This window comes from Onychostoma macrolepis, chromosome 12 (assembly GCF_012432095.1).
Source record: "Onychostoma macrolepis isolate SWU-2019 chromosome 12, ASM1243209v1, whole genome shotgun sequence".
Classification (NCBI taxonomy): domain Eukaryota; kingdom Metazoa; phylum Chordata; class Actinopteri; order Cypriniformes; family Cyprinidae; genus Onychostoma; species Onychostoma macrolepis.
Genome location: NC_081166.1, coordinates 30613479 through 30635095, shown reverse-complemented (window position 1 = coordinate 30635095; position 21617 = coordinate 30613479). Strand labels below are relative to the sequence as shown.

The following is a 21617-nucleotide window of genomic DNA, read 5'->3' as shown; positions in this document are numbered from 1 at the left end:
TACATGATGACACGCACGTGCCCTGCTCACTCCAGAGTCCCCACTCCAAGAGGACAGGGTGACCACTTCCATTTGGAACCGTTACACCCCTACTATCTATCATTCTATTTATCATTATATCAATCTTTATATCAATCATTCTATTGTTCTATCATTGTCTTTCCATCCATCCATCCATTGTTCCGTTGTTCTATTTATCCATCCATCCATCCATCCATTGTTCTGTTATTCTATCCATCCATCCATCTATCCTTCAGATCTCTGTTTGAACTGCGTGTTTTATACTGCACAACACCTTATATAACCTTCAAATCTATCCTGAAACTGTCGAAGTTTGAAACTACACATGGGTTTTGCAAGCTTCAAAATAACCTTCAGTTGGTTTTAAACTGTCTAGCAAGGCTTTGTCAATCCAAAATCTTGACAAACTTTCTTTTTGAAGCTCTGAACCTGAAGTAATAGTGCCTTTGTTACGGTTGTGCCAGAACACTGGATTAGCTACCATTAGAACAGTAGAGCTCTGCAGTGATTTCACCAGAACATTGTTCTCAGAGCTCAACTGGCTGTGGCTTCAGTTCCCACACACTGGACAAATGTATAGAATGGATTGACTGGAAGTTGTTTTGTTAGGTACCAAATAACACATTGCTGATATGATGAATCAGTGACTTTTTTGACTAGAGCATGCAGTTAGAAATGAGCTACTGCATTTATAGAACCCAAGAGCATAAAGAGCTTGTGTTTTGGTCATAAATACACCACTTGCCTTCTCCAAATGTATTTTTAAGAGAGACACAAGGGCTCTAATTGGGCTTGCGTTTAATACGCTTTATTTATGATGCATTACATGGCTGTGGCATCTAAAAGCTGTTAATTGTACAAAGCGTCCAGAGCCCTGCTCCAGTGCTTCAGCTGCTCTTCAGATCCACACACAGCATCATTTGGGTCTCATTAACTGTGTCTTTTGACTTTTTGTAACATCTAATGCAATTAACTGATTACATTATGAGTCTTTATGAACAGAAATGTATTCATAAAATTCACTAATGACTCATTTTCTTTTAAAATGAACCTGTTTAATTGCATATCTGACATGTTCGTTTATACCTTTATTCACTTCAAGCATTTTTTTTTTTTTTTTTTTTGGTCATGTGGTCACTTATGTCTACAAAACAAACAAACAAACATAAACTCTTTAAGAAGTGCTGGTGCGGGCAGCATTTTTAAGTGTAGACTTTTATGTTTATTTTGTAAAGAACTTGCCTCTTACTAAATGTTTTTTTTTATTTCAATGTAACATAAAGCAGACTAATTGCAGAGACAGTCCAGATGAAGTGCCTCGCTCAAGGGCACGATGGTGGCGCTTTTATTTCATTTTCTTGCCTCTTCTGTGGTTTCTTCTGTGCCAAGGGTGAAATTTGTCAAGTATGTACTTGCACAAGTCTACCACTAATAAGCGTCTGTCACTGTTACAGTTAGTCCTGCTTCAAACTCACACCATTTGTTTGAGACAATTTTGCTAATTTGGGCTGCTTGAGATGTTTACTTTCACTTTCACTTTCATTTCATTTCTTTTCTTTTTTGAACCACTGTTGATAGCACCACACTGATGTTCCTCAAACATTCTAGTTAGGGTTTGTTTTAAACTCCAATTAAACTTCTTTTATAGATGATTTTAGGCTATCTATATTGAAAATGTAATGTTTTTTAATTTTTTTATTATCTTTGCAAATCTCCAGTCTTCCCCTTCAATGCATCAATTTACTTAATTTTGGTTGTTCTTGCAACAAAAGAAAGCCAAAAATAAATGAATGAATGAATGAAAAGGAAAGCAAACTTGTTTTCTTTTTTTGAAATAAATGTTAACTAAACATAAAATATAAAAATGTAAAGTTATTTTGTTTCATCTATTTGCCAAGGCAACATTTAAACTGATGCGTAACTTCAACTAAAACTGTATAAAAACCCCCAATTAAAATAAAATTAATAAAAACTGTATATATTTTAAAAATGACAAAACAAAAAACTAATACAAATTACAAAAACACAAAATATTAAAACCTAACTAAAATGAAAATAAAAACTGAAAATGCAAAAATTATTTAAAATATTAATAACAACTCATACTAATTGTTTTTACAGCCCTGCACTGATGTTCCTCAAAAATTCTGGTTTAAACTTCAATTTAAAACAGACTCCATTCAAACCTCTTTTACAGATAATATCCGCTATCTATTTTGGGCTTTGTAAATGTTATGTTTTTAAGAAATGTATGTTTGCTCTCTACTGACAGATTATTAAGCATTCAAATGTGTGTTTGCCCTTCTACTTTGCATCTATTTGCATGTTGAATTGTGATTGTTCTTGCATATATTTAACATTTATAGCTGTCTGTACACTGCGTGGTGACGGCGTAGGTTCTTTGTTCAAGAACACTCAACATTCAGAGTGCATTCAGAGCTCTTCTAGCTCTTTCCTCCATGTTCCATGTTCAAACTTTCCTCCTGGACTGGCTAAGGTGACAACATCACATCATCCCTCTCTTAACCTCTTAACCATGAGCATGATCCCGCTGCCTTCTGGAATACTTTCTTTTGTTCACATAACAAGGTATGGATCAGTGTTTGTGCAGCTCTCTAGTCCAAACCAGGGTTATTATACACTGGGTCATTTTTTTCTTAAATAAAACAAATAAAAGCAAGTAAAACAGAATACTGAAGTATGTTTTACAATGAAATAATAGTTCAGTCTTTCTTCGAAATACTTTTCTTTTCCATTTTTTTGGAATGGATTGTGAAATTTACTAGCAATTTCTGTTTTCTTTGAAAGCTAAAAGCATGCAAAATTTGTTTTTGGAAATAATAAATGAATGGTAATAATGAATCAAATAAATGTTAACTGAAATAAATAACATTTCTTTTAGTCATTTTAGTCAACTGAAATAAAATGAATAAAAAACATATAGAAATTATTTTTAAAAACTAATATAATTAATGCTGGTTTTATTAATTAATCATTTAATTAGTAATAAGTATAAAAAGTGAAGTAATAAAAATGTGATAAAAATAAAAAGATGAGTTAATAAAAAGTATTTAAAAAATTTGGAAATTAAAAATGAAAATATAAAAGAAAACCAAAAATTAAAAATGTGAATTAAAACTGTAATATTATCTTAGTGATACACAAAATAACACATAATTTTTTACCTCAACCTATGCTGTTGCAAAACTCCAGAAACATACATGTTCATGCAATTCATGTTTCACAGTTTCCAGCTGGACATTAGTGACAGTAAAACACCAACAACTTTTATTCTTTTTGAGCAATTTATGATTACGAGGCAGATTGTTGATTTTGCACGATTCCTTGTACAATACTGTTATGAAATCAACTTTTACTATAGTGCATAATTGGTCAATGAATACATTTTAATATTTTCATTACATAACCAGCTCTCTCTCTCTCTCTCTCTCTCTCTCTATATATATATATATATATATGACTTTTCTAGTACAGTAAGCTTGCTCGGTAGCGCACCCGGTGCAGTATTACACTTGAGAGGTGAAGTGCTCGAGTCTGCCAAACACAAGTCGCTAAAGAAAGAGCTCAAAGAAAGAGTTGTAAAAGCAAGATAAAATGACAAGATTGCATCATGTTTGCTTTTGTTAACACTCACTCACTTAGGTGTAGGGTTGGGTTTTGTGCAGTTGTATTATAACACGATAGAGCATTAACCTCTTAGCACCACTTACTGGACATTTCCAAGCTGCCATGATACATGCAACAGCCAACATAATAAAACATGGCCAGATTCATGTTCAGAATCACGAACACGCTTTTAGTGCCACTCACTGAACATTTAACTTTGAAAGTGTCGCAAAATGTGCAAGAAGCAACGTAATGTCACCACACATGTTTTTTAGAATGCTGCCTTAGACATTATAGTTTTGACACAGAGACAAAATATATACAAACTACACTCTTAAACAAATTGATCTGGTCCAGAGTGTCCAGAAAGTTTTTTGTTAGTTTTTTTCCCAGCTTATAGTATCCAGTATCAGGAGTCAGGACTGCCTTAATGTTTTAAAGAGCAGTTAAACCAGCACTGAGAGTGTTGACAGCACAGCGTTCGGTTGCATTGATGAGCAATTAAAAAGTAGAGAAAAAAAATAGAAAACGTATTTAGAGAAAAGTACTGAGCTGTAGTAGTTGTGCTGGTGTCGTCACCATTTGACTCCTTTTGCCAAAAGTGTTTGGTTCAGTGAAAGGTGTGATGTTCTTAAGAGAGAACACTGTGTTTTTGTTTAAAACAAGAGTCTGTTTCTCTGTTCTCTCCGCTTGCTCAGTTTGGTTTTGACATTATTGCTCACAGGAACTATATACAGTTTTTACAGTTGCAGATGTTTTTATTTTTTATTTTTTTTAGCTGTGTGACTAATTACTTTACCTGAAAACTCTGATTGACTGATGGGGAAAAAATCGAATTAATGAGTGAATGAATTAATGAATGAATGAATAAATAAATAATGTGACTAGATTTTGGTGGTCAAAATACTGTATAATTGAATTATTGTCAATTGTAATTGACCATGAATTGAAAAAAAAAAAAAAAAAAAAACATGGGACAATACATTTTTATACATTTTTGTTTTGTTGTGGGTTCCATATATACAATTATTATACTAATTAATAATTATTATAAAGTTTACTGACCCTAACTGAGTAAACAGTAACCATTGCAAATAGCAAACTGAACAAAACAGTATTATAACCAAAGTATTACTTTACAAAAACACATAAATAAAACTAAATAAATGAGAACATATGTTAAACTTAACTGTATTTTACAAAAATATTTAATAATAATTTATATTTTAATTGTCATTATATATACAGTATATGTGTGTGTGTGTGCGCGTTATTTTATGTTTGTGCTTCTGGAAATAGATCTTTACTACCCCTAATTAGAATTATTATTTTGCATTTTAGGCAAATTTTAAGCACCGAAGGTGTTTTTTCTGCAAATGGGGAGGTCTGGTCACCATATCCTTCCAAGAAACTGGTAAAATGTACTATAATATAATATCATTTTTCTACATTGATTTAAAGGGAGTGTTTTAGGTGGCAGTGGTGAAGTTACAGCAGTCTAACCGTGAGCGATTGTTCTCGTCTCAGACACACGGAGCGAATGAGACTGTGCTAAAGAGTACAGGAGGCAGTCACTTAGTTTATGTGCTAATGTTCTCGGCCTGTGTTCACACACGCAAACAGAAAGCACTCTAGACGTGCCCCTGCTAATGTTATCAGGTAATGTAAAAGCTTTACTTTCTCTCTGCTGTATCACAAGCATTACACTTCCAATTCATCCATAAGCTGTGGATATTTCAGCAGGGTTTTTATTGTTTTCTACATACTCTTTTGCCTGTTTCTGAATTCAATTACATGGAGGAAAGCAATAACCCACACAGCAATTTTTCTCTGGCCCACACAATCAGCTTTTGCTTGGCCCACATACCGCAATGACTTACAGTCGTAGTGTGTACCAAGTCTGGATTCCAGATAAGGGCCACACATGGGCCATAACTGGCCCAAGTCTCAGCCAAGTTAATTACCCATAACTGGCCCTGAATTGGGCCAGTTCTGGCCCATGTGTGGCCCTTGTTTGGAATCCAGACTTGGTACACACTACGACTGTAAGTCATTGCGGTATGTGGGCCAAGCAAAAGCTGATTGTGTGGGCCAGAGCTGGGCCAGAGAAAAATTGCTATGTGGGATCTGAGGTCCTGTATGACCATAGCTGGCCCTGTTCTGGTCCTATACGCTGGACCAGATGGGTTCCACATGTCAGCCTCAACAAAACCATAACCAAACCACTTGATACACACCCCTCCCAGATGAATAGTCACAACAACGACAATATTCTGAACAAATATTTAATCATGTTCAATCAGCAAACCAAGTTGAATGAATCTCACACCTAACATACAGCATTATGGTCAGTTCACACTTTCACAAAAACTATAAAAACATGCTTATTTGTTTTGCTTGGTCAGTGTGTTCACCCTGTTGGAGTATGGCAGTGTGAATTGGATTTTAGGTGCTTTGGAATACAAAACAAAAAACAGTAAAAGAAATATATATTTGTTTAATGTTCACGCAATTAACACAAAATTCTTAAATAAGGTAGTTTCTCTATTTTTGCAGTATTCAAGTGTTCATGTCCCTGAATAATATCTGCATGAACCTAAGTCTGAAGAGTACACATAATATCTAGTAGACAGCAATCCTTGTGAGTGAGAAGTCTAGTGTGGAGGCTGGATCTGGAACCGACTTCTGTCCAGGTTATCCGTCTTCACGAACTGCCCTGAAATACAATTCAAACAAACAATGTAGTGTGAGGCTCTTACATTCACAATGCTCATTTTGGCCTCGGTGGTGAAGTGGGCAGAAAATTCTGCTGGACTGAAATGTAGTCTTTGGTGAACAGTCTTCAAGAGTGCAAATAATATTTTAAGTTTTAAGTATCTTTCAGGCTCGCGTGAGGTTTCCACGAGCAACAAAGTCTGCTTGAACAAAAACTTCACTACATTTAAAGTTTAGAAAATAATATACATACAGACCGTTACAGTTTGAAGTGAGGTGCGTTCACAGTACTGGTTCTGTCTTACCGTTATTAATTTTAATTTCAAATAACTTTTTTATTATCATCTGTGTCTTTTTTTGAATTATGATTCACCCCTCTGTAGGTTGTTGTGTATGAAGTGTCCTCAGAGCAGAGTTAAACAAGATGGCCTTGTAGGACATACAGGAACCCAGACAGCAACATAGTGTCGGGCCAGATGTGGGCCGGATCTGGGCCGACACTGCTTGCTGTCTGGGAAATATTTGATATTTATTTGATATATTTTTTTGAATATTCGACAAACTTTTGAATGTTTGAGGTTTTACTTACTAGTCAGATGGTTCATGGCGCTTTGGAGATGTTCTTCGACAGGAGATCTGCTCCGCTCCAGCTCTGCAGCACAACCATCAGCATGGAAGAATAGGAACAATATGTCACATAGCCAACAAAATGTAGTATACAATGTCAGGATTATTAGAAATAAACAAACTACAGCAGAGGTGAAATGGAATAATAATAATAATATTATACAAAACATACAAAAAATCTTAAGATACCAGAATTCATATTTTTAGGTTTTACAGATGCATGATGATATAGTTGAAATATATTGTGAAAAATTCATATAAAGTTATTTAATAAGATTTCTCAGATCACCTGTTTCCTGCATCTCTGTCAGCAGCTCTCATTACAAATTTTCTTGTAACTTCCCCTGTTTTAGGTATTTTTTTCTGACGCTCCTGAAATCACAGTACAATTTATCAATATTTGTTTGCTATGAAAGTTTCAGCCCATTAGTTCATGTAAGTGACGTCACCGATTGACCCCACAGTGCAGACTTTTAGGTTAAATTAATTAGCTTATAGTGACTTCCATTTATCTATTGACAAAGTATCAGCAAAACATTTACAAAACTATCAAAGCCGCTCATCTACACATAAAAGGTGCTTAAAAGCTCAAACGTTCATTAATAAGAGCTCAAATGTATAAGTTAGCTTACCTCTAATTGTTAGCCTCTGATGCTAACGGTCTTTTTGAAGACACTAAACCACTCCTGTAAAGTAAAGATTCGACAGAAACGTGTCAGTAACATGTAAGAAAGTGTCAGGAACAGTTGTATGTATTATTTGTGTAACTTTAGGGACTAAACTTACCTGAAAGCAGTGAAAACAGCTGATTGGCCAGCATGGCCTAAAACACATCAAAGTTACGCATTTACATAAATAGTACAAAAGTCAAATAAAATGTCCTGAAATTTCATCATGTATTGTTTAGTAGGCCTACATCAAACTGTAAATTGAATGAGAATATGAAAGCAGTGAATGCAAAACATTGTTTGAAGTCAGTTGTATATAAATAAAACAACAGGATATACTATTCTATAATATAACATATAATATAAAATCATATGAGGCATGAATATAATTTCACATGTAAACACAATTAAACACACAATATGAGCTTTATGTTATGCATTTTAAAAATATATTTTCAAAATGTATTTCAATATATTTAACAGTGTTTCACATATATGTGAATATATTATCTTTCTGTATGGGAAAACATTGGGATTTTAGTCAAAAATATTTGAAATGGATTTTAAATGTGGGTCAAGATCGGCATCTGACATCTGGCCCATGTCTTGTGTGCCGTCTTAAACCCGGTACCATCTCTACCAAACCCGGGCCATGTTTGGCCCACATGCTGTATGCCAGTGCTGGATGAATAGCAGATGAATATATGAATATATATATATATATATATATATATAAAACAACAGAATATATTATTCTATAATATACTACATAATATCATATATTATATAATATCATGAGGCATGAATATAATTTTGCATACAAACACATAATAACACACAGTATGAGCTTTATGTTATGCATTTTAAAAATATATTTTAAAAATATATTTAACAGTTTCACATTTATGTGAATATATTACCTTTCTGTATGGGAAACATTGGCATTTTACTCAAAAATATTTGAAATGGATTTTAAATATGGGTCAAGATCGGCAATACTGATGTGGCCCACATATCTGTATTTGACATCTGGGCCAAATACTGCATCTGACATCTGGCCCATGTCTTGTGTGCCGTCTTAAACCCGGTACCATCTCTGCTAAACCCGGGCCATGTTTGGCCCACATGCTGTATGCCAGTGCCGGATGAATGCCAAATTTGTTTGCTGACTGGGAAGCCAGCTCAGTGCATGACACATAATGGTTTGCATCCTCTCCAAAGACACTGTAATGCTGTGGCTTGTGTGAGTTTGCATGAGGTTAAAGTGCCCCTATTATGGGTTATGAAAGGTTCATATTTTGGTTTTGGGAGTCCCCAACAACAGGTTGACATGCATGCAAGGTCAAAAAAACACTTTCATTTTCTTATAATATGCATTTATTTTTACCTTACTCGCTCAACGACTCATTTTTCCAAACCCCTCCTTTGAGTAACGCTAGTAATCTGCGGTGATTGGTCGATTTCATTTTCATCTCATCTCTGTAACGCCTGATAAAGCAGTGTTTGTGAGGCAGTGCTGCTTTGTGTACAGCGTTACCGGGGAAACCGCTCCAAAAGCAGCACCTAGTGGCAAAGAATGAATTTGCATTTTCTTTCAGACCAACGCGAAAAGACCAACAAGTGGGCGGCAATATGCTAATGTTTCATGTTGATGTCAATCTGAAACGGCTTGGGATTCGTTTTAAAAACGACTCGTTTCAATGATTCAGAGTCGACTCTTTCTTTTGAGAAACAATAACTTTATACACGGTGCTCTTTCAGATTTATAACTTTGCAGGATGTTTTCATTCACTTAGAGCTGTTACACATTGCATGAAAGATCATCTTCAAAAATACATAATAGGGGCACTTTAAGCAGTGTCTTTTTTCAATGCATTTGTTAACAACAATATGAATATAATAGAATAAAAACGTCTAATGGATTTTAAACCTATAAAGCTACATTTCTAAAACCTCAACATCTACTCCATGTCCCCTGTCTTCTGATTAATAGTTTAGAGGTTTTTCTTCCAGTAAAAGCTCTTTTAGTGTACAAACGTCCACCTTCAGTTTGTGCTTCAAGTGTCTTTTTGCTGTCAAATCTTACTGATTTTTATCAAATGAATATAAGAGTAACTTAAATTATTTGTTCGTCTCTCAATCATCATTGCATTGCATTGCATATTTTAAAACTACAGAACTTAGATCATAAAACTAAGCATTTATACATATTATTGGAGATATAGAGTGACAACTGATGTTTCCATCAGTTTATATAAGTATCTGTTATAAAGATCTCATTGATTTACATTACAAGCATACAAAAAATTAATCATAGAAATAACAGCATCTGCACCAAATTGCATATTTTTGCTCAGTTTGGGCCTTTGAATAAAACTGAGGTGTTTTTTTCCTCATCGAATTTGAGCTTCATATTCTCACTATTTCAGACTATATGAGCCTGATGCATCACATGATACTCAACAAGAACACACACACATATATATATATATATTTTTTAGATTGCTTTGTTATATTTTGCCTAAAATTTCACTAAACATTTTCTTTTCTAAAAATCAGATTTTCTCATATGTCAGGCTTTATAGGGTTAAGCATGGTATTTCACATCCATTGACCTGTGAAGTATTCCTGACACTGGAGAGGTCATTTTTCTAGGCTTCTTGTATCTCTACATTTGATGTAAAATGCTAAACGCATTCCTTCTGTTCTCCTCTGCAGGCCTCCTCTGCCATCATGTTTAAAAACAGCTTGAAGATGCTGCTGACAGGCGGGAAAAACAACCGCAAGAGGCAAAACCGCAGCGGTCAGTCTTTATCCACCTATGACCTAAACATAGCTGTGTATTTGTTTGCACGTCTTTGTTGAACAATATTTGAAAAATCATGTATAGAGGAAATATACATGAAAAATATACAGGAAATTTATCCTATAAAATAGCACACCATGCATGCATGATTTTGCCGTGTGGATAATGTAGACAGTATTGTGGAATGCATTCATAAAAGTGGAATTTGCAGTACAACATGAAATGCCACATAATTTGGCTAATTGTTGATAAAACTATCATCTGATTCACACCGAAACTCACAGGTCTTCACTTCAACCCGTCAAAATACAAGTTCAGATTAACTTGAAGAAATTATGGCAAATGTATTACTATTGCAATAGAATAAAGCTCTTCACTGTAATCCCCCAATCTGAATAGAAATACATTACACAAATATATTGTACAGTAGAATTTACTTTTCAAAGTAATAATTTAATTTACACTGTAAATCTCCATTGTGCAGCACTTTGATTTCCAAAAAATTGACATTTAATTAGATTAAATGTAAAAAAAATATAATTGTTAATGTTTTGCATTTACTTGAATACCACTGTTTTTGATTATCATAATATTAAAATAAAATCATAAAACACAGCATCCAGAGAACTCAAAACAGACAATGCTGAATTTTTGAGGGAAAACAATTTGTTTTATTAAATTGTTTTTTTGTTTTGTTTTATGAATTCAATTAATTAACATCCTTTTTATTGATAAAATCTAATTAAATCATTTGAACAGAATTCAGAAAAGTTAAAAAGACAATGCAGAATTTCTGAAAAAATAAACAAATTATTAATAATGAATAAATTGATTATTATTTAATATTTTCATTTAATAAATGTAATAAAATATTAAATTGTTACAATTTTATGAATTCAACTGAATAGACATCCTTTTTGATTTAAAAAAAGATCTAATTGATTTGATAGGGCCCTATGCATTTCATTGACCGTCTCAGAAAAGACCATGAATGTCTTTCAGAGATTTGAAGCTGTTGGACTGATGCAACCTGTGCGCTATGAATCTTGGACATTACTGTGACTCCATACGCTGCTGTTCCTGCTGTAAATTCACACAGACACACTGATTTGGGACCAATGAGCCGAAGTGGGAGAATCTCGCTATTTTAATGTACTTTAGAACTGTTAGTAGTTGCAAAGCTCTCATTCTCTCTCTCTTTCTATATATACGTCTATAGGACCCAGCAGAAGTAGCCTACTTCATAGTCTCTCTTTGCCTGTTTAGTGCCCTTGACCCATATAATGATGATGTTCAGCTATTGAAATGCCACTTCATTTTCAGACAAACATTTCCACATACTTCCATCTGCATTTTTCCCCTCTCTCTCATCCTCTTTCTTTTTGTATCAGCTGGCTTTACATGCACTTCACACGTCCAGACTGATGAATGATGACCGTGTGCATGTGTGTAATAATGAGACGAGGTGTGTGTAACGCAGGAATGGATGAATGCTGTTAATTTCGTGTGGAAATCGCGTCGCTTTGGATGTGTTGATGTTGGATATATTGGATTTCCTCTGTTGAATCTGATCAAAAGAGGCTGTGAAGCATCAAGGACTTTTGTATTGAGTCTGAGAAGTGATTCAGTCACATCGAGGGAAGATGAGACGAAACAGAGAGGCGTTTCGTGCATCGAAGAGATGTGTCTGTGCTTCAATCTAAACTACAAGATGATAACACAATTTCAACTTCAATTAATATTTAATATTCATATATTTATTAATTTAGCCCTGTTACAGTCAGCCGGTTGTTGTTGCATGATAAAGCCCTTTGGGCTGACACGAGATACTGGTCATTTTGAATGTGTTAAGCACAGTATAATGATGTCAGTCAAGGATAAATAAAGATGTCCAAGATGATAAAGAAATCATTTTAATATTTAATAATTTAAGTAACCCTAAAAAACTTAAAGTAGCACTAAAATAATAAAAAATATTTGTGACCTGAAAACACAAGCTTATGCAACTTAAATTACAAAATAAATAACTAAATATAGAAAAATAGTACATTTTGTATATATATATATATATATATATATATATATATAAAATCAGCACTGCTTTTTTAAAAATAATAAAATATTTCAGTCTTCTACTGAGACTTTTTTTTTCTTTTTAACTATTTGTTACACCATCTGGACATTTTTAACTTTCTCTTGCTGACAAATTGAGAACAAAAGGATAGCGAGATATCATAAAGGTTAATGAACTTCTGCACAGTTTTTCAGTCTTTTGTGTGTGTGTGTGTGTGTTTGATTAATTGAATTTGGTTATGAATTGCATTTTTTATTTTATAATGTTTTCTGAGAAGCATTTATAATGTTGCTATTTTGTTTACATTAAAAAACGGTCATAATCTCCCCTGATTTTAGGCCTGATGTAAACGCTCGATTTAAAGGGGCTCGTCTCTTGAGACCTCAGTGTTGTGAAAGCTTGGTCGCAGTGCTGTTTGTGAAGTGCACAGATGCAGTGATCTCGCCATTGCTTCACTCTCACCAGTGCTTTCACCGTAACTAACACATCGACAGCTCCTGCCGTTATAGAGCAAACCATCTTTGCTCGAGATCAAGGAACATTTGATTCTGTGTTTAATCTGTATGTCTTATAGCTATATCTCATGTCTTCTTTTTCTTTTCCCTCTCCTTCGTTTGAACCTCAGCCTTCCTCTACAATCATAGTATCACAGTTACCTTTCAGTGTCTGCTCCTCTTACACAGCAGTGTGTTTGTGTGAGAGAGTGTGTGTGTGTGTGTTTCTCAGTATAGTTTCAGTCTCTTTAGCTTGCTTTCATTTACACTTGCTTGAATGCGCAAATCAATTACATTATATAGTGTTTAATTAATCAAATGAATCACAATCATTTGTGTATGAAGTTTTAATGTGTTAGCATATGTTATATACTGTATATTATAATATGTAAATAAATGTTATCATAAAATTTAAAATTAAAGTTATGTAAATACAGTGCCCACCACTAATATTGGCACCCTTGATAAATATGAGCAAAGGCGGCTGTGGAAATAAATCTGCATTGTTTATGCTTTTGATCTTTCACTCAAAAATGCACAAAATTCTAACCTATCATTGAAGTAAAACAATTGAAACTGGGGAGAAAATCTCATTATGAAATAAATGTTGGCCACAATTATTGGCACCCCTAGAAATTCTTATGAGTAAATTCATATTCCCATTCATATTTACATTTTAGCACAGCAGAGAGACTAGAAGCATGAAATTATCCAGCCATGGCTTCCTGTTCCACAGGATTATAAATATGAGGAACACAAAGGCCAAATTCCCTAAAATCATCCATCACAAGGAGTAAAACCTAGGAATATAGTGCTGATGTACAGAACAAGAGTGTTGAGCATCACAAAATAAATAAGTGACCGTAAGAAAAGAGCTGGAGCAGTGAAAATTCCCATTTACACCATCAGGGCAATAATTATGAATTTCTAATCAACATAAAATGTTATGAATCTGCCTGGAAGAGGACGTGTGTCTATATCGTCCTAATGCACGGTGAGAAGGAGAGTTTGAGCGGCTAAAGACTCTCCGAGGACCACAGCTGGAGAATTGCAGAAAATAGTTGAGTCTCGGGGTCAGAAAACCTTAAAAAACTAATTGTCAAACAGCAGCTACATCAGCACATGTTGTTTGGGAGGGTTTCAAGAACAATTCTCCTCGCTCATCCAAAAACAATCTCCAGCATATTCAGTTATCAGACACGACTGGCTTCTATGGTCAGATGAAACTAAAAAATGAGCTTTTTAGCAGCAAACACTTGAGATGGGTTTGGTGAACACAGGGATAAAAAGTACCCCATGTGTACAATGAAATATACTGCTGTATTTGTGATGTTGTGGGCCTATATTTCTGCTGGAGGTCCTGGACATCTTGTTTAGACGCATGGCATCATGGATTCTATCAAAATCAAAAAATCAATAAGTGACTGACTCTATTAGAAATCTTATAATGGGCCATGTTTGGATCTTCCAACCATACAATAATCCAAACACAAACCTCAAAAACAACACAAAAATGGGTCACTGAGCACAAAATGAAGCTTCTGCCATGGCCTGAACCCTACAGAAAATGAGTGAAGTGACCTGAAGAGAAGAAGCTGTGAGTCTAAAGGGTCTGGAGAGATTCTGGATGAAGAAAATGGTCTCTGATCTCGTCAGGTGTTCTCCAAACTCTTCAGGCATTACAGGAGAAAACTCAGAGCTGTTATCTCGGGGAAAGGACGTTGCAATAATTGTGGCCAACATGAACTAGAGAAAGCATTTATTTCACAATGAGACCCCCCATTTTCAAGTTATATATATAAAGTTATATACATAAAATTAAAGTCAAAATCTAAACATCTGACTCAGTGGCAGATGAAACACATTCCTGTCTGTAAAAATGATCTAAACTTTTTGTCAGATATTGGAATAAATCAGATCAGCGGGTATGAATATTGTTTATTCATTTGTTTGAAGTATTATTAGAAAATGTATTTAGCTTGCAAGCAATTAATGGCTCCAAAATCTGTTCTTTCCCTTTTCTGTGTTTTGTGTGTTTCTGTGTTTCTTCAAGGAAAATCAATGTAGTACATATTGCAGTATCTTTCTTCACAATACTGAGTCAATATTTTGCCAGAATTGTGGCATCAAACCTTTAAAAAGTATTCAGGGTTTTGAGGAACGATGTTAGCAAGTAAACTAGATTTCCATTAAATATTAATAGTTGTTACTTTAGGACAGGCACAAATTCTGTATTTCATATTATATACACAATTTCTGCTGTTTTCAGTTTTTTTCCCTCTCATAGAAACTCTCCTGCCATTATTTAAATGTAATTTCATATGATAATCTGTTATTGTGGTTTAATCTGTTTCGTTTATACCAATGTGATGGCATTGCACATCAGTCGGCTCTTGGCCGGTGTGGATCAGACCGTTTGCTGTTTAATTAAACGTCCGGCTGAATGAGACTCTTTTTGATAGAAGGTTTGATAGAACTCAGGAAATCTCAAAGCAATGTCATATTAACTTCTTACTTCTGTGATGAAACATATTGCAACTCTTGGTACATCCAGGCCTTCACTGGAAACACAATAGGCGTCGTATCATGGGATTCCGAGCCGTTCCCACGCCTGAGAGACTCTTAAAGGAACAGTTCACCCAAAAATAACATTTGCTGAAATTGTGTTCACCCTCAGTTCATCTGAGATCAGGATGAGTGTGTTTCTTCATCAGGTTTGTAGAAATGTGTCGCTGCATCAGTGTCTCAGCAATGGATGCTCTGCAGTGAATGGGTGCCGTCAGAATGAGAGTCCAAACAGCTGATAAAAACATCACAATAATCCACAGCACTCCAGTCCATCAGTTAACATCTGGAGAAGACAAAAGCTGAAACAAATCCAGCATTGAGATGTTTTTAATGTCTAAAATATGAGTCCATAATCCATAATAACGCTTCCTTCAGTGAAGAAGTGTTCTGGTCTGAATCAGGAGAGAAATCTGCAGATCAAGCAGCGTTTACGAGCCAAAGCAGCTCTAAACAAATATGTGGCTGGATTTTGATGAGAGAGACAACAGCAGATGCACTTTTTCACTGAAGGAAGCATAATTATGGATTATGGACTCATATTTTAGACATTAAAAACATCTTAACTGTTAACTGATGGACTGGAGTGCTGTGTATTATTGTGATGTTTTTATCAGCTGTTTGGACTCTCATTCTGACGGCACCCATTCACTGCATCCTGATCTCAGATGAACTGAGGGTGAGTGCATTCTCAGCAGATTTTCAGCAACTGTTCCTTTAACAGTTTTTAACTGCTTGGTTTCTCAGGATGAAGACATATATTTTTCTTTTATAAACCCCAGTGGTTACTAAAGCACATTCAGTAGGGATTGTTCTGTAAGTTTATCCTATTTTTATCAGGCTTACAGTAACTGATCGACTGGATTATTGATGTACAGCGTCAGATTTCTCTTTCTGTAGTACAGTATACCGGACATTTGTCATCTGCCTGCTTGGATGCATTCATGTGGGTTTCTGCCAGGGATTGCCATGTCACGTTCAGTATCTCTGAGCGAGGAGTGTGTGTGTGTGTGTGTGTGTGTGTGTGTGTGAGTGTGTCAGTGTGAGTGTGTGTGTGTGACACTCGCTGGTGTCAGTGCTGTCGCTGTGCTGTGTGTCTGCTGATTGCTCAGTCAGTCTCTGACGCACACACTCACACAGATCTGCGTCACTGTAAGGAACCCACAGAGTTGCGTTTCTCATAGACATAAACGCTCTAATATGGCCAGCAAGCCCAAATTATTGCACTCATCGAAGCAGAACAGCTCTTGTTCTTTCTAAATGTTAACCTATTCATATTAATATATTCTTTTCTAAATGTTAACCTATTTATATAATTATTTGTTTCCATCCTTTTTTAGTTTTTAATGTGTAGTTACAGTCATGCTAAAATATGGAAAAGCATATGTTCTGTCTTATTATACGTGTATATTATGTATGTGAATGCCAATATAATATTATATTAAATTGATAAAAATGTATCTGTAAAACTAGAAATATGAACGACTGGTCCAAGAACAAACACATTCCTATTAGTAAAAACTGTCTATCAGAAATTATAATATACTGTACAACCCTAATTCTGGAAATGTTGGGCCGTTTTTTAAATTTGAATAAAATTAAAACTAAAAGGCTTTCAAATCACATGAGACAATATTTTATTCACAACAGAACATAGATAACATAACAAATTTTTAAACTGAGAAATTTTACAATTTTATGCACAAAATGAGCTCATTTCAAATTTGATGCCTGCTACAGGTCTCAAAATAGTTGGGATGGAGGCATGTTTACCATGGTGTAGCATCTCCTCTTCTTTTCTAAACAGTTTGAAGACGTCTGGGCATCGAGGTTATGAGTTTCTGGAGTTTTGGTGTTGGAATTTGGTCCCATTCTTACCTGATATAGGTTTCCAGCTGCTGAAGAGTTTGTGGTCGTCTTTGATGTATTTTTCGTTTAATGATGCGTCAAATGTTGTCTATAGGTGAAAGATCTGGACTGCAGGCCAATTCAGCACCTGCACTCTTCTACTACAAAGCCATGCTGTTGTAATAGCTGCAGTATGTGGTTTTGCATTGTCCTGCTGAAATACACATCGTCTGGAGGAGCATATGTTGCTCTAAAACCTTTATATACCTTTCAGCATTCATAGTGCCTTCCAAAACATGCAAGCTGCCCATACCGTATGCACTTATGCACCCCATACCATCAGAGATGCTGGCTTTTGAACTGAACGCTGATAACACGCTGGAAGGTCTCCCTCCTCTTTAGCCCGGAGGACACGGCGTCCATGATTTACAACAAGACTGTCAAATTTGGACTCGTCTGACCATAGAACACTTTTCCACTTTGAAACAGTCCATTTTAAATGAGCCTTGCCCCACAGGACACGACGGCGCTTCTGGACCATGTTCTCATGAGGCTTCCTATTTGCATGATAGAGCTTTAGTTGGCATCTGCAGATGGCACGGCGGATTGTGTTTACCGTCAGTGGTTTCTGGAAGTATTCCTGGGCCCATTTAGTAATGTCAATGACAGAATCATGCTGATGAGTGATGCAGTGTCGTCTGAGGGCCCGAAGACCACGGGCATCCAACAAAGGTCTTCGGCCTTGTCCCTTACGCACAGAGATTTCTCCAGTTTCTCTGAATCGTTTGATGATGTTATGCACTGTAGATGATGAGATTTGCAAAGCCTTTGCAATTTGATGTTGAGGAACGTTGTTTTTAAAGTATTCCACAATCTTTTTACGCACTCTTTCACAGATTGTAGAGCCTCTGCTCATCTTTACTTCTGAGAGACTCTGCCTCCCTTTTATAGCTAATCATGTTACAGACCTGATGTCAATTAACTTAATTAGTTGCTAGATGTTCTCCCAGCTGAATCTTTTCTAAATTTCTTGCTTTTTCAGACTTTGTTGTCCCCGTGCCAACTTTTTTGAGACCTGTAGCAGGCATCAAATTTGAAATGAGCTCATTTAGTGGATAAAAGTGTAAAATTTCTCAGCTTAAACATTTGTTATATAATCTATGTTCTATTGTCAATCAAATATTGGCTCATGTGATTTGAAAGTCTTTTATTTTTCATTTTATTCAAATTAAAACGTCCCAACATTTCCGGAATTCGGATTGTGTAAACATATTACTGTTCAAAATTTGTAATCAGTACAAACCACAAAAAAAAAACAATTTTTAATGAAAATTTTATTTAGTAAGGATTCATTAAATTGATCAAAAGTGACAGTTAAGACATTTATAATGTTACAAAAAGTTTCCATTTCAAAATGCAAAGTAAATGCTATTCTTTTAAACTTTCTATTCATCAAAATATCCTGAAAAAAATTATCATGGTTTTCACAAAAATATTAAGCAGCACAACTGTTTTCAGCACTGATAGTAATAAGAATAAATAACATTATACATAACATGTACAGTATAAAGGTGTAATCTAATCTATTTATATAATATATAATATGTAAAGTGTTTATATACACACATATACACACACACACGCGATATTCTAAATTGTAATAATTTTTCACAATATTACTGTTTTTACTGTTTTATTTATATTATGAGATATTTATGCCTTGATGAGCATAAAAATCTTACCAACTCCAAACATTTCTATTAGAAAAAGTCCAAAAAAAATAAAATAAAAAAAAATAAAAATCTGCCCTGACATTATCAGTTTAGTTTACTTTACTTATGTCCTTTTACCTTAATGTATAAGCACAGTACATTGTGCCTGATGTTTATGGACTTTTATATACAGTGCTGTTCGAAAGTTTGGGATCAGTAAGATTTTTAATGTTTTTTAACTTTTCTTGTGCTCATTTATTTAATCGAAAATGCAGAAAAAAAATTGTGAAATATTATTGCAATTTAAAATACCAGTTTTCTATTTTCATATACTTTAAAATGTAATTTAGTCTTGTGAAGCAAAGTTGGAGCTAAATTTTCAGGATCATAACTCAAATAAACTCGCTGACCTCCAGCTGTTTAAACGTCTGTCAGTGTGAAGGGAAGGAATGTTCTGTGATGAAGTTAATGGCCATGTTTCTGTCCTAACCGAGGACAGCAAGTCTCTGCAGACCTCCAGTATCTCCAGCTCGAATCGGCTGCTGGTCGTCAGGGTGTTGCTCTACTGTTGCCAGGGTGTTCTGAGTGGTTGCCAGCATGTTTCTGTGCTGTTGCTAGGGTGTTGCTAGCAGGGTTATTATTGGAAACTAAGCCATAAAAAACTTAAAATAGAATAAATGTTCACCGTTTGTTTTGTTTTGTTTATTTTCTTCTTATGCTATATTCATGGCGAGAATAAACTTTTACTGAAATAAAGTAAAATGTTATATATGTGCTATTTACCAAGGCATTTCTCATTTTCCTTTAGTTTAACTTGGTGTACTAAAGTAACTAAATGTCATAAAAATAAAAATTGATATATTTATAAAAACAATAAAGCAAAATTACTAAAATTTTTACTAAAACTAAATAAATATACTAAAACTAAATATGAATTATTAAATTAATTATATTATCTAAATGTAAATTATAATTTATTTATTTTACTGTCTATCCTCAACTCTTTTGTTTTGATAAGGAGTTCATTAGATTGTTCCTAAATGCAAAAAGTTCTTTAGCAAGAAAATATTAAGAATTTCCTCAAGTACTTTTTTTTAAATACATCTTTAACAGGTTATTTTCAGTGATTTACATTTTAAAGTTCGATTTCTTCAGAATACAAAATATTAACATTCTTTAATTTAAGTAAAAAATCTTTAAGTTAAAAATAGTAGTAAGAAGTTTTTAAAAAAAAAAATCTCTTCTGCTCACCAAGGCTGCATTTATTTGATCAAAAATACAGTAATAATGTGAAATATTATTACAATTTATATAGCAGATTTCTATGTGAATATGTGTTAAACTGTAATTTATTTCTGTGATGCAGCTGTATTTTCAGCATCATTACTGCAGTCTTCAGTGTCACATGATCTTCAGAAATCATTCTAATATGCTGATTTGCTGCTCAACAAACATTTCTGATTATTATTATTATGTTGAAAACAGTTGTGCCTCCCTGTTAGTGGAAAACATTTCTTCAGATTATTAAAACGTTCTTCAAACTAAGAAGAAATGGAATGAAATTCTTTGAGAAACCCGAAATGATTCTTCTGTGCTCACTGCTGTGGAAAAACCCCTTCTGGAGACTTTATTTTAAGATTATACCCTAAATATACAGCCTGAGTCCCCCGAACGTGGCTCCACATGCAGTCTGTCAGCTTCTCTCCTCTTTCCCTCTCGCTGGATCATCACTGTCCATCACTGTCCTGTCTCTGTGCGGATCCAGCACAATCTGTGTGTGTTCTGCCCAAAACTGACCAAAATCTGACCGGCGTCCGGCATCCAGCTGCTTAGGAGCCATTATGAATGTTCAAGCTTTGGTTGCAAGTGCTTAAAAGTGATTTTGGCTAAATGTTTCAATGTTTTATATTAAAAAATATACACAGTGAAGTTGTTTTAAAATATTATTAATATTTAAGAAGCTTTTGTCCACCAAATCAAAGCCACATGGTGTGACAAACATGCAGAAAATAAATAAACAAATACAAAATATATATTAAAAAACCTTTGTCCATCAAGTCAAAGCCATGTGGTGTGACAATCCATCAATCAATCAATCAATCAATACATACATACATACATAGATACAAGGGCTTTAACTATTGTTGAGTGATTAATGCTGTAAATGTTAAACATTTTAATTGTACAACATCTTTAATTGTACTTTGCTGAAACTCCAAATGAATCATTCTAATTTGGCATTGTTTTATGTCTGAAAATATAATTAGCGCAAATCAAAAACTGAAAAATAAATGTTGTTTGCAGACGTATTCAGCTCCTGTGCTGAAAAAGCCCGCGATTGTCCCGATGAAACGCACAGGACACAATTATAACGAGAGCACAATTGCCTTCTAATTGGCCTCTACCTGTGAATAATTAAAATAGCTGCCGCTTTCCCGGATAAAACACCCACTGTTCAGG

At 34.6% G+C, this 21617-nt stretch overlaps 1 protein-coding gene across 5 annotated transcripts in view; it reads left to right on the top strand.

Annotated features, from left to right (window-relative positions):
* The window catches only part of tanc2b (tetratricopeptide repeat, ankyrin repeat and coiled-coil containing 2b), a 158835-nt gene that overhangs the window by 38265 nt on the left and 98953 nt on the right, over positions 1-21617 (top strand). For all 5 annotated transcript variants that reach the window (XM_058792877.1, XM_058792878.1, XM_058792879.1 and 2 more), the window contains exon 2: positions 10377-10461. In XM_058792877.1, coding sequence (XP_058648860.1) covers positions 10392-10461 — 70 coding nt within the window. In that variant the 5' untranslated portion in view covers positions 10377-10391. The remainder of the gene's footprint in view (positions 1-10376; positions 10462-21617) is intronic.